This window comes from Talpa occidentalis, unplaced genomic scaffold (assembly GCF_014898055.3).
Source record: "Talpa occidentalis isolate TD23 unplaced genomic scaffold, MPIMG_talOcc4v2.1 talOcc4.13, whole genome shotgun sequence".
Taxonomy (NCBI): domain Eukaryota; kingdom Metazoa; phylum Chordata; class Mammalia; order Eulipotyphla; family Talpidae; genus Talpa; species Talpa occidentalis.
In genome coordinates, this window is record NW_023601322.1 from 90,543,472 (window position 1) to 90,557,449 (window position 13,978).

The 13,978-nt window shown below is 39.0% G+C and overlaps 1 protein-coding gene across 14 annotated transcripts in view; it reads right to left on the bottom strand.

The window, feature by feature from the left end:
• SYNPO2 (synaptopodin 2) overlaps positions 1-13,978 on the bottom strand; it is a 187,417-nt gene that overhangs the window by 151,454 nt on the left and 21,985 nt on the right. For 11 of the 14 annotated variants that reach the window (XR_008551521.1, XR_008551523.1, XR_008551524.1 and 8 more), the window contains exon 1: positions 965-1,282. The exons of 1 other annotated variant lie outside the window; for it this stretch is intronic. Coding sequence is in view for 3 of the 13 variants with exons in the window: in XM_054694530.1 (XP_054550505.1) it covers positions 965-1,084 (120 nt within the window). In the remaining 10 variants the exon portion in view is untranslated. Of the gene's footprint in view, positions 1-964; positions 1,283-13,978 lie in introns of those variants that run through there. 2 more of the 14 variants (XM_054694527.1, XM_054694531.1) reach the window with 2 other exon arrangements.

Here is a 13,978-nt window from a genome sequence, read left to right on the forward strand (position 1 = left end):
CTCACACACACACACACACACACAACCACCTCCTCCTTCTAATTTTTTCCCTTTAATCTGGCCAGAAAACCGGAAATAGGCATTTTCCTATATGCTGGCAAAGAAACAGTGAGTTAAGTAGGACATGTAAAATGATACATGTAAACTCCCGACAACTTACAATTTTCTATGGAAAATTGTTAATTAAACAAGTGTGTTCATTACAACACTGTAAGCACTCTAACCAGGGAGCTATGGCGTAGGACAAGAGGGCATTGCTATGGAATGTGGCTTAGATAGCTAATGAACAAAATATTGCCCATTATCCAGGGTTTTCAAAGTTAATTTACACTTCACTACGTACGTATTTCTAAGTAAGTATACACATTCAAAAATATAATCAACCTGTGCCTCACAGTACCGCTGGTTTGAGCATTTTCATTCACTCAAATAAGCAGACTCCCACAGACATAGATACTTAAAAAGAACAAACAAAAGTGGATTAAAAAAATAATTTCTAAAGCTTTTTGAGTGATGTCTAATCTTTCTAAAGAAATGTTGCTGCAAATATTTGCCTGTCGTTGGAACTGGTCTGGATCTGTCCCAAAGTATCAGTTATGACCTAACAAGACATATGCCATCTGTTTTTTTCTTATTTGGAGAAACGTTCTGAAATTTACTATAGAAGGACATATTTTAAATGTATTTCTTTCCACACACATTTCTATGCAGGCTGGCAAGTGTTCTCAAAGATCAACACTTCTGACTTCATCATAAGAGTTTTTCCTTCAGTGTAATCACAGATGACTGTTTTCCAAAAGTTTTTTTTAAAAGGTTTGATCCTGGCCAATTAGCTAATAAACCCTTAGAAGGACTGATTAGTTCTGCACAAACAAACCTCTTGCCATAAAATATCAACACTTCTTAAAGGGTAACACGTCAACCATTACAGTCCAGTGCTGATTTACTGTGTGTGTCTACTTGCCTGTTTGGGGATGGCAGCAGGCCAGGCAGGAACACTGAGGCTTGTTTGAAAGCTCCTCTGGTTGCCTAGCAACCTCCAGTCAAAGGAGCCAGGCTCCCTGGCCTCTTCAGGTGGGAGCATCCTACAGACACCCTTCTCCTCCCAGAAAGCAGTTCAAGAACTATTCACAAAAGCTTTGCTTAAAGGGAGAATCCTTACCAAAAAGAAGAACATCACTGAAGCCTGGCATATACATTTACTAGCTATTTTACAATAGCATTTTATTGACTACTTAGAATATTCTTAGAATCATTCAATCATGTATTACTTTCTCATTTTACAGAGGGGGAAATAAAAACAATAATAATAATAAAGATTTCAGGAAGAATATTTAACATATCCTAAGAAGGAAAGTTTCAGATTTTTGGTAGCACCATTAATATTTTATATATTATGCATGTGTGCTATATGTTTATATACATTCATATCTATCTCATATCACCAACTTAAATTCATAAAGGGCAGAATTAATTTCTTGCTTTTTTTAACATGTGGTCTCAGAATTTTTTTTTTTTTAAAGATTTATTTATTTATTTATTTATACAAGCACTGGGTACAGTCAGACGCGCGGGAGGGTGAGAGAATTCACCAGAGCCAGAGCGGGGAGCAGAGCAGGCAGAAGGACCGAGGTGCACTGCCGAGGGGAGCAGTGGGCGGCAGGAGATGTCTGCGCGCCATGTGGGACCCTTCTCTGGTGGCCGGGGAGCAGCCAGGGATTGAACCGGTGCTGCAGAGGCTGCGGGCAGCTTTGCAACCCAGTGCTCAACCACTGCACCATCGGGGAGGCCCTCAGTATTTTTTTTAATATAGGATAATTTTATTAAATGCAATCAATGGAATTCACCAACAAAGGCTTTAATTTAATATAATGGTTCACTTTCACAAATTTAGAATTTATCTGTTAATAAAATTAACAACTTTTATAGTGATAAGGACTAGTTTAATTTAGCTTACTATTTTGCACTGCTGTCCAGAGATGGCTTATTTTCAGGGGAGGGGAAGTTGGCTTTTCTTTGATAAATTTGATGTTATGCTTTGTAAATTTAAGGGGCAGCTTATTACTTTGATACGTTTTTATATTGTAATGATTGCCACTGAAGCAGTATTTATCACAATGTTATAGTACAATACTGTATATATTCATTATACTAAACACAAAGGATCATGGCTTGTTGATTACTTACATCAAGATTACCCCCCTCATCCTATAGTTACTACCATTTTACTAGTTATATCTTTTTTACAGAGTTGACTATCTTAGGTTTCACATATAGGCAGTATTAGGTAATATTACAGTACTTGTCTTTGTCTGACTTACCTCACTCAGCCGCTCAAGGTCCATTCACATGGTTGCAAATGGCAGGCTCTCCTTTCTCAGGGGTGAATAGTATTACATTGTCTATGTACATTTTTTTCCTGAGTGAAGTACATTCTATTTTTTTTCTTACATTGTTAATAATTTTTGGACAGTATTTGATCTCTCCCCTCAGGTGTAGTCCCTGCAGTTCTCCCTCTGCCACAGCACCCGTGCTCCATCACCACAGTCCCTTGTGCTCTTCCCTCCCCTGCTTTTGGCCCTTCTCCCCCCACCCCCCCCCCCCAACCCCCCACTGGCCGGCTGTGGCCTCTGATCAGTTTGCTGGTTTGTCTCCTTTCTGACCCTCTGTTTGGCTTCTCTGTATTCTGCATAAAAGTGAAAGCATACGATATTTATCTTTTTAAGGGCAGGCTAATTTGAACATCCCAGAGTCTTTTCTCCTGGTTTGTTTGTACAGTTACTCCCACTGGGGTCTTTTTCTTGGGAAAAAAATAAAATAAATGAAAAGAGAATCCTTCATTTATCTAATCAACCCACGTATGTACTTCATACAGTGTATCATAAAGGTAAAAACTGGAAGATGTTGAAAATTTCTGGATTAGTTCAGTTTCCCTACAAATTTCTAGACAATACCAGTACAATATATGCAAGCAAGATGCTATTTTTGAAGTTTGATAGCACAATTAATTTTTCCAACAATTCCAAGTGTGTGTGTGTGTGTGTGTGTGTGTGTAGTCATTAACAAATTACTGGGTATCTGTAGCAGCAAGTCTTTGCAAATTCTGCCATCATCTTACAGAACATGAAATAGGGATTATACTCCAGAGTTCTATTAGTATTTTCACAATCATTTTTAGGAAAAAGCAAGCTCTTTAATGTCATTAAAAGCAGCCCTGGTTCAGTAAGGTCATTAGTACATACTATAAATCAGTTATGTGCTTCCACATTCACAGACCATCTTACAGACCACAGAGTGCACAAAGAGACATTTTTTGACAATTTCACTTTGCAGCAGAGAGCAGCCAGTGTTTTTAAACCTGAATCCAGACTTGGCTGAGACACTAAGTAGATGTATAACTTTGATGTGCATCCTTGAAAGACGGCTTTACTTTTCTAGGCCTTAGTATCCTCCTCTGTAAAAGGATGGAAATGGTCGAGATAAATTTTACAGTCCTTTCTGATTCACATTTCCCATCTTGTCAATAACATAAAGATAAATGAGAAAGCTCTGAGAGTTAGGCCATGAGAGTAAATATCTGAACAATGTCAAATTTAAGAATTTTTTTTAAAGGCGAAGATATCGGTGGCAGGAATGTCCTATTGCTTTTCGGCCTAACATCTGCTAGGCTTGGTCCTGCAAGACTGTGAATATTGGGAAAACTCATGAGACAGGACCAAGAGGGGCTCACATGATGAAGGTTTTGGTGTTAGCAGAGGAAGGGGAAAGTAAGAGAGAAAACTCTGAAAGGAGAGTGAAAATGATGAAGGGGGATACCTTGGTGTTTCTGGAAGGATACCTGTAGGAAATAGCCTGAGACAAGGATTGAAACCTCAGCGTCCACTTGCTCAGTCAGTCCTGTGAGGGGACAGCACTCTTGCCCTTGAAAGACAGGGACTCTAGAGAAAGCAGAACCACCAGGCAGCGTGGGGGACTGGCAGACTTAGGAGCCAAGAGACAGTACCCTGGGTTCTTTAGTGAAAGGCCTATTTGACAATACTAGCAATAGTTTGCATTTATTGCATTTTATATCATTTTATAGTTCTGGTTTTAGCATACATTTAAATATTATGGCACTTAAAACTGCCTGTATTTTTTGCTTTGGTTTGACTGCTAGAAAGTTTGGAGACCCAACTGCAGCCTGAGTGTCAGTGTTGCTAAGTCTTGTTGGATAGGTATGCAGTGAACAATTCCATTCCCTTTTGACTAGGTGTCAGCACCATTTCATCAAAGCAGAAAGAAATATTCCTTTAACCATCCTGACTACTCTTTCCACCACCTGACCATCAAAACCTTTCTACTGCATTGCCTAAACACTTCCTAACCATGCCCTTTTCTTCTCAACTCACAGCAGCAGTCACAGTTCACATCCTCACCATATTCTACAGCTGTAAAAGCTTCCCAGCAGCTCCAGACATGTATGAAAAAGCAAAAACTTTTTTCCCTGTCCGTGAAGGATGGAGAACAGATTTCACTCACGCTAATGCTTTGAAGTTTCCTACACACATTCACAGAAAGAAATCCAAGATCTGTATCACAGCTCACAAAGACCTTCCTGATCAGTCCCTCCCCACCTTTCCAGTTCCTCTCCAATTAGCTCTGGCTCTGGCCCTCACTCATAAGGCGATGCAAGGAGATGTGTTTACTTCCCTAAACACCCTGTGCCTCCTAATCACTGCAAATACTGTTCTATCCACTCTGACTGGCTGAAATCTACTCTCCTTTCCCCCATTATACTGTGCACACTTTGTAGGCTGGGTCTATGGCTAATTTATCTTTGTTTTTTCTGGTACCCAGCAAAAATCTTGGCATGTGTCAGACATTAAAAAAAAAATGCCCTGGAATTCAGAAATAGCCAAGTTGGGAAGTCATTACCCTAAAATTCCAAGGTAGCCAGTTCCACATCAGCCTATCTGTAATCATTACCCAAATCCAACTGGGCAGTCACACACCCCACACTTATGTTGATGGAGAAAAATATGTGTCTCTTACTGACCCCTAAGAAAGTTCTTATCGTGAACAACAATGTAAGAAAATAAAAAAAATGATAATAATTGTAGTTTATACTTAAAAGATTAGGAATCTATTTGTTATTCTGAAGAAATGATGCAATCACATGGAAATCCTTTTCTTTTTCATCCTCCCACCCCCATTAAAAAAATAAAAGTTCACATTTTATTTTTCTCTGAATATACAGGAAAATTTAACTGACCCAGTGAATTTAATAATAATTGAATACAGCTGCATTCAGGAATCTGGTAAGGTCAAATTTTAATGAGTACACAGGTCATAAATATTGCTCTAGGAATCCTGTGGAGCTTGAAATATTTAGACCTGCATCCTTAAAGAACAGTCTTAAAGGATAAGAAAGAATGACTGTGATACGTGGGGCCTGTGTCAAGGTGTAGAGCCTGAGGTTTAGGTAATTACAATCAACAATGACTACCAAAAAGTGTTACACAAGGAGTAGGAGTTGGGAGTGGAAAAGAAAATAATTTTTTTCCAAGTAGGCTGGGTTTTTAAGGCCAATAATCAAGTAGTTTGGGGTTGACATACTACTGGCTGGTGACAGCAGGCGGCAAATCATGCCCAATGTCTCACATGCCAGTATGTCCAGGTAAGGACTTGCATTTCCTGGGATCTCTTGCTACGTCAGGAGTATTTTCTAACACATTTTTTAAGTTACCAAGGCACTGAACTACAGAGGTGCCCTTTGCAAATTAACTGAACTATAAATAGGGTTTCTAGCAAAGTGCTACATCTCACCAAGCAATGAAACTGGGAACATGGCCCAACCAAGAAGAGAAGGCACACCTTCATGCCAACATGTTTAGTTGCTGAATTACTGCAGTTATGAAGCTGTGTCTTAGTAGTTTTAGTGGCTAGCACAGCAATTCACAGGGTAGTATTTTAAAAAAATCAGTAATATGTCAACCACTCAACTCAAAACACAATATTTGAACTTTTGCAAGTAGATGGACAGAAATAGGACTGAAGTCACTTCATTGCCTGGAGAATGGTCTAGAGGAAAACCTCCTTTTCAAAACAACAGAGACACCAGCAGGACAGAACGGCTGCTTTGCAGGATTGACCTTTATCTACCTGGTCAGAAGACAAAAACTGAAAAAAACATTTTTTTTTAAATAAATGTGACTTTTTTTTTAGATTTATTTATTTATTTATACAAGCACTGGGTACAGTCAGAAGCGAGGGAGAGTGAGAGAATTCACCAAAGCTAGAGTGGGGAGCAGAACAGGCAGACTGATGAAGTACACTGCTGAGGGGAGCAGCAAGCGTGGCAGGAAGAGGTCTGCACGCCATTTGGGACCCTCTCCGGCAGCCGGGGATCGAACCGGTGCTGCAGAGGCTGAGGGCAGCTTTGCAGCCCAGTGCTTAACCACTGAGCCACCAGGGAGGCCCTGACAAAAACATTTTTCATAACTTATTGGAGATTCTCATGCCTTCATCATGTCCACAAAAAGGACCAGCTCCAATGAACCCATCAAGTGCCTAAGAAGGCAGTGTGGATACTCAGGGCAGGAGAGAAAAGAGCAGCAGGAGATGCCACATGTCCGACAACGCTGTCCAAGGGCCTGGACTTTTTTTTGCCCTGAGTCCCCTATTGGAGTCTATGCTCTGACAATGCATAGAGTACATGTTTGGGGAAGTAGCTCCACCCTCTTAAGAGCCATATTATTGCTAACAAATTAACTCGTGATTTTGTTCCACCCACCCCAAATGATAATATCTAATAGAAAATGCTGAATTACTTTTCTGTATTTCTCATTAGAGTTCTGCCAATTATAGACCCTTCTCTGCCAAATGTAGATCCGCACATCTGAAAAATGGCCAAGATTTCCAGCAAGCATGTACAGTCTGGAGTAAGGAACACCTGTAAGAGGAGGGATTGTTCTAATGTGCGTCTGTAACTTTGTGGTAACTGGCTGGTCCATAATCCACTGGAGAATGCTATACTCCCACCAAAATCCCTGAAAAATGACTTTCTCATTTAAATCTCTGATTTACTGACAGATGGGTGGAATCTGCTGTATCTAGACAGCTCCTGTCAACTACATATGTATTGAAGCAGAAATTACATTAGGAGTGCAAGTTACTCCAGCTGAGATCAGCATTAGTTGAAACTTGGAATAACAATCCCAAGACTGTCTTGGAAAACTTGTTGCCACATGAATTGGTTTAGATTGAGGGTGTTCTGTTGAAATGTCTGGTCTTTCCTCATGCAAAGACTTTTCCACAGGAGAGAGGTTGTGGGAAGCTAAGGAGAAGAGGCTGCATTAAGAGGTAACATAAGATTTCTGCTTTATTAAGAAACATTTCTCCCAAGCAGGCCTGAAGTCTGCTGGAATTTCCTCAGTGGCACTCAAAAGTTGTTATTAATATTCTAGAAGGAATAGAATGAATCAATAACCAGCTTGCTTACATTTAGAGCTAGGAAGCATCCCCAGGTCAATATTTAGGCTACGAGACAATATATTACTTATGAAATTGGGCTAAAATGCCAATTTTCTGAAGCTGCCACCATGCTGTGTAAATGGCAGAGAAGACTTTTTCCCCGGAATATATGCAAGGAACCTGGATAGTGCAGTTCCTTTATTATATATATGGGCTCTACTGTTTTATTTAAAGGATTTACTCTGTGCTATTAGCAGAGATGTATAACTAAAGATACATGCATAGATAAAATCAATCAATTTAAATAATGGCTTACATATACTATGTAGATGATACTTCCAGTAAAAAGATATTGTTCCTTCTTGACAGATTGAGCCTACTAATTTTCTGAGATCCCTAAATATGTGATTCTTACCACATTTCTTTATCCTATTATAATAGCAGCCCATATTCATAACTAACAGCCATCAGAAAATTCCAGCAGTTAATGGGAAAAGATTGTTGGCCCTCTTTTACATCCTTTGATTTCATAAATAAATGGGTCACTTTATATGACTGTGTAGGTCCCAAAAGAATGCGTAGGTAGATAACATCCAGGTTTCATGACTGTGTAGGTTGAAAAGTTAAGAGCAAATCATATTTCTAATGCAAGGAGCTACACAAATATAGCATGTTTTTATTTCCAGCAGAATTATCAATCTTTCGTCTTAGAGCTGAAAGTCAGTATAATTGTTTCTAAAACAGAAAGACTTGTAGAGGAAATGAAATGATGAGGCGGAAGGATATCTACTTTGGACTGTAATTGATTAGGATACAATGAATAGATTATTCCTTAAAATATTTTAGTGGGGCCTCCCCTGGTGGCACAGGCGGTTGAGTGCTGCACTGTGAAACTGTCCGCAGCCTCTGCAGTGCCGGTTTGATTCCCAGTCGGCCACAGAGATTCCCACATGGCGTGGCAGACCTCTCCTGTCACGCCCGCTGCTCCCCTCAGCAGTGTATTTCGGTCTTTCTGCTGTTCTGCTCCCTATTCTGTCTCTGGTGAATTCTCTCACCCTCCTGCGCTTCTGGCCTGTACCCCAGTGCTTGTATAAATAAATCCTTAGAAAAATAATAAATAAAATAAACTGAGCTTTAAAAATATATATATATTAGTGGATTCCCATGCCGTTACAAAATTCTAAAAGCTACAAATCCCACCAAAATGTGGATCCCACCAAACTCCCCAAACACTATTTTGCCTGCTGGTCTAATCCCAACCCTACTTTATACCCGTAAGCTAAGGTTCTATCAACTCTTTTTTTTTTTTTAAGATTTCTTTATTTATTTATACAAGCACTAGGTACAGTCAGAAGTGCAGGAGGGTGAGAGAATTCACCAGAGCCAGAGCAGGGAACAGAACAGGCAGACTGACAAAATACACTGCTGAGGGGAGCAGTGGGCAGCAGGAGAGGTCTGCACACCATGTGAGACCCTCACCAGCAGCTGGGGATCGAACCGGTGCTGCAGAGGCTGTGGGCAGCTTCGCAGCCCAACGCTCAACCACTGCGCCACCAGGGGAGGCCTGGTTCTATCAACTCTTACTCTCAGATTCTAAACTGGCCACGCTGCTTTATGCCTACTAAGGCTGTTCCTAGAACACTTCCTATGACCCTCTTGTATTTGATGACTCAAATTAAGTGTTCCAACTTCTAGAAAACATTTTGTGATATCCCTCTCCACCCCACTTTGTGCTCCCACTGCTCAATATACCTCTTCGACAATACACTTAGAGAATCATATTACTGTAATTACATCACATATTTGCTCCCCTCTACAATAAAGTAAGCTTTTGCAAGAGAGCTATATACCATTCATTTTGCATCCCTGGAACCTGAGTCATAGTGGGATTTTAATTGACATTAAAATCACATTCATATTATAAGTTTTATAGATCAATATCTAGATAGATTTTTTTTCTCCTCATTTAATTACTTGGGTATATACAAGAAGCCAACATATGAGGGGAGAAAACAATGTTGCAAAGACATTTTGGCTCAAAATTCACCTCTAATTAATTGTAAATGATTGCTAGGGCACAAGTTTAAGAGACAGGAAGGCCCAACTGAGGCTGTGAAGAATGAGAAATGATCCCTGAGCACCTTGTCATTGTATTTTCTCTCCCTCACTTAACGTGAGTATTCAGTAAACAAGCCTTGCTGAATAAGTATTCAATAAATATTTGCAAAGATACCACTTGGTGCTCCTGAGTTATGCAGTGTTTTCATTTTCAAAGAATAGATTCACATTGGAAACACCAGGTTAAAACCAATGAAAGGGCATTTTAGTTTGATATGGCTATGCAATTCCTTAAATGTGTATTTAATTTTAGTCTTCATATTAAACTATGTAGCCTATGCAGCACAACTATACATATTATGTGTAGTTTAATGTATTTTGAGAATTTAAAATAGTCACTGCATTGCCTTTGAGACACTTATAAGAATGAAATATTATAAACCATTGTACCACAATACAAAAATAAAGAATTAATTATCACTAATTTGCTTGTTAATCACCTAATATAGTGATACATGTCATATGTTTTGGCAAATACAAAAACTATTATGTATTGAGTTAAAAGGGCACACGAAATCTCATCCCAATACTTGGGCTCAGTCTTTTATTAAAAAAAAAAAAGTGTATTTCCTCAGTCTGCCCCACTCTGTCTCTGGTGAATCCTTTCACCATCCTGTGCATCTGGCCTGTACCCCAGCTCTTGTATAAATAAAAAATAAAATCTTCAGAAAAAAGGGGGGGGACAATTTATTTTACCTACAAAGTAGATTTAAAAAAATGCAATCCCTTTAGAATTACCGTTTCTGTGTCCTTTGGGTAAATACCTAGGAGTGGAAATGCTGGATCATATGGAAGCTCTATGTTTAGTAGGTCAAGAAATCTCCACACAGCTCTCCATAGTGGTTGGGCCAGTTTGCACTCCAAAGGGCAGCTGCACACCTATGTTTATAGCAGCACTGTTTACAATAGCTAAGCTATGGAAACAACCCAAATGCCCAAAAATAGATGACTGGATCAAGAAGATGTGGTACATATACACCATGGAATATTACTCAGCAATCAAAAAAGATAAACACACGCAGTTTGCAGCAACATGGATGGAGCTAGAAGGGATCATGCTCAGCGAAATAAGCCAGAAAGAAAAAGAAAAATACTGGATGGTCACACTTATAGCAGGAATTTAGAAAACCTAAATAAAAGACCAGGAAAAAGACTAATCAATACAAAGTAAAAATTAAAATCAACAAGCAACTATAAACCAGAGACATACTACGGGGGGGGGGGGGGGCCGGGAACGAAGGACTAGAGTCAAAATAAGGGGAGGGGATGCAATTGTATGGGGAATATAACCAAAATGAAAATGCATACATTGTACAAAGATGAAAAAAGATGTAAGAATTATATAAAATAAAATATTAAAAAAAAATGCCATCCATGAAACTCCCTTTTAAAAATTATACTCTTATTCCGCACAGTCCAATTAGCATTGTTTCATAATTTGTTCTGAACTCTATATGCTGTGATGCTGCTTGAAAAATGAGTCACAGGATAACTATTCCCAGTTTGTGGCCAATTCTCCAGAGAAGCAAAGGAAAAAAGAAACAACTGCCTTTTAAGGAAATCAAACCTGTTTCTAATGAAAAACTAGAATTTTGAAGTTTCTCCATGTCTATTTGAACATATCCTCAGCAACCAAAGAAGAGAATATTATAAAATGCATGAATCTATTGGATGAGCTGGCCAGCCAAATATCACCTGTGGGGTTGTTGAATGCTTTTCTTACACTACAATCTTTTCTACATAAACACATAACAGAAATCTATGCACCTGGGCGCACACAAAATGGTAAAAGGACATTTCTTTTTCTGCAAACATGAATTCTATTCTAGCTACTGTGTTAAAGAAATTTGTTTTTTAAAGTGAAAAAAGAGAACTTGCAGTTTCTTTTCTTTTTTTTTTTTAAGATTTATTTATTTATTTACAAGCACTGGGTACAGTCAGAAGCACGGGAGGGTGAGAGAATTCACCAGAGACAGCATGGGGAGCAGAACAGGCAGTCTGATGAAGTACACTGCTGAGGGGAGCAGCAGGCGCGGCAGGAGAGGTCTGCTTGCCATGTGGGACCCTCGCCTGGTGGACGGGGATCGAACCAGCACTGCAGAGGCTGCAGGCTACTTCGCAGCCCAGTGCTCAATCACTGCGCCACCAGGGAGGCCCAAGAACTTGTAGTTTCTAAGAAATTTATATAACATGGAATTTGTATTGCATAAAATTTTTAGAAAATAGAATGGGAAAGGTTCTTAAAAGTAGTGGTTTACAGAAAACACCCTTGATTTAGTCCTTGGTCCCCTTTCCTTGGCCCCTCTTTCTCTGTCTATACTTTCTATATTGATCTCCTAAAAGATTCTGTTATCTGGCTTCATATATTTCAGCTATTAGCCCCAAATTTTCTCTAGTACTGGCCATTCTCCTGAGTCCAGATACATTGGCTTAGCTCTTTTACAAGCTCCTGATGTGTGTCCAAGAGCTAACTCAAGTCTAGCTGATTTAAAACGAAATTTATCTTCCTTCCCCCATAACTACTCCCCATTCTCCTATGAAACCTTTCAATAAATGCTACATTTATCCCTTTGGCTTCCAATATAAAGCCTCCAAATCACAACCCAGTCTTCCCCTATTCTTGTCACCCACAGCCTGTATATTACTGATTTCTCTGCTGCTTCTTTTTTCAGCTCCGAGTACTATTTCTTAATATAGAGTCTCATTATTTGTTACTGGAAGATGATAAGCTCCTCCCTGTGCTCTGCTCTCCAAGGTCTTCCATCTATCTGCATCATCTTCAATCCACTGCCATCAATCATCCTTCTAAGCATGCACCAGATCACATTATTCCCCAGTTTAACTCTTTAATGAAAGGACATTTGAAAAAAGTTTATGACAAAAAAAGATGAGTTTGAAAGGACGAGATAGTGACTTATAATCCGTTTCTTCTCAAGTCCTAAGATCAGAAACTAAAATGCTTCTATAATGTAATATCATTTAACTCCTTCCATGATGGTGAAGGGTTAAGACTACACAGTGGTCTTTCTCACAAAGGATAGTCTTTGATCTGACACAAAGACTTCATGCAAACTATGGAAGATTAACATAGAGTTTTAAATGTTATCACAGGAACATGCCAAAGGACTTCAATGCATGTACAAGGGGGAAGAGCATCAAGATTTATTATCAGGAAGGGGGAGCATTTTGAACCCTATCAGATTGAATTTCACCTTAAACACAATTCACTGAGATTCGTTCAACTCCTCATAAAAGAGATCACTCCAGCACCAGAACAGAACAATTTCTCAGAAGATTCTAATCTCTACGGGTGGCTTGTTGTTAATTTACAAGCCCTGCTCTCAAGCTTGTCCCTGCTGAATGGGCTCACCAAGCTGGAATACCTTTGTCCAGGTCAAGGTCAAGTTTGAATGGTAACTCTCAGGTATTGTTCCCTGATGCCATGATGCTGAATGAGCTTATTCTTGATTTTTATTTTGTATTATATTATATATTACTTTTGCAAAACCCTGTCACCTTGTGTAATGTTCTTAAGAACAAAGCAATATCTTATTCACTCTGGGACCTGGCATAATCAGAAATGTATCTGGTGTTTGTCCCTGAACATGTGCTTGCTGAATTAAAATGATTTTTAATTTTTTTTAATTTTCTTATGCTGATTTAAAATAAGTATCAGGGCCTCCCTGTCGCAAGGGGTTAAGCACCGTGCTATGAAGCAGTCTGTAGCCTCTGCAGCACGAGTTCAGTCTCCACCAGCCAGGGAGCAACCCACATGGCGAGGCAGACCTCTCCTGTCTTGCCTGCTGCTCCCCTCAGCAGTGAATTTCGGTCGGTCTGCCTGTTCTGTTCCCCACTCTGTCTCTGGTGAATCCTCTCATCCCCCCATGCCTCTGGCCTATACCCCAGTTCTTGTACACATAAACAAATAAATCTTTAAAAATAATAATAATGAGAATAAAATTAATATCAGACACTGGTGCTAAAAAAAAAAAAAAGTGGGATCCACAAATCTGGGAAGTCTTGTTGATTTTATCCTGAAAAATTTCCCCCAAAAGTTATAAATCTAACTTAGAAAATTAAATGGAAAAATGTCTTACAATAAAATTAAAGCTATATACATAAACAATAACCATGTGTTCTGTTAACTTTTTTCCTTATTAATGATTCCTAAGATTATTTTTAGAATTGCTGAATGTCAGCATTAATAGTGAATGTGGTCAACTAAAACCCTGATATTATTTTTCTGAACTACCATCCAGCTACTATCATTATAAAACTGAATTTTTTTATTAAATGTGAATTTTTGTATTTACTGTTTCAGCTAGGGCATTTATGAGCTCTATCAGCAGGATCCAGGGAAAGAAAGATTAACATTTCTAGAAGTGTTTAATTCAGCTGTTTTGGGGAG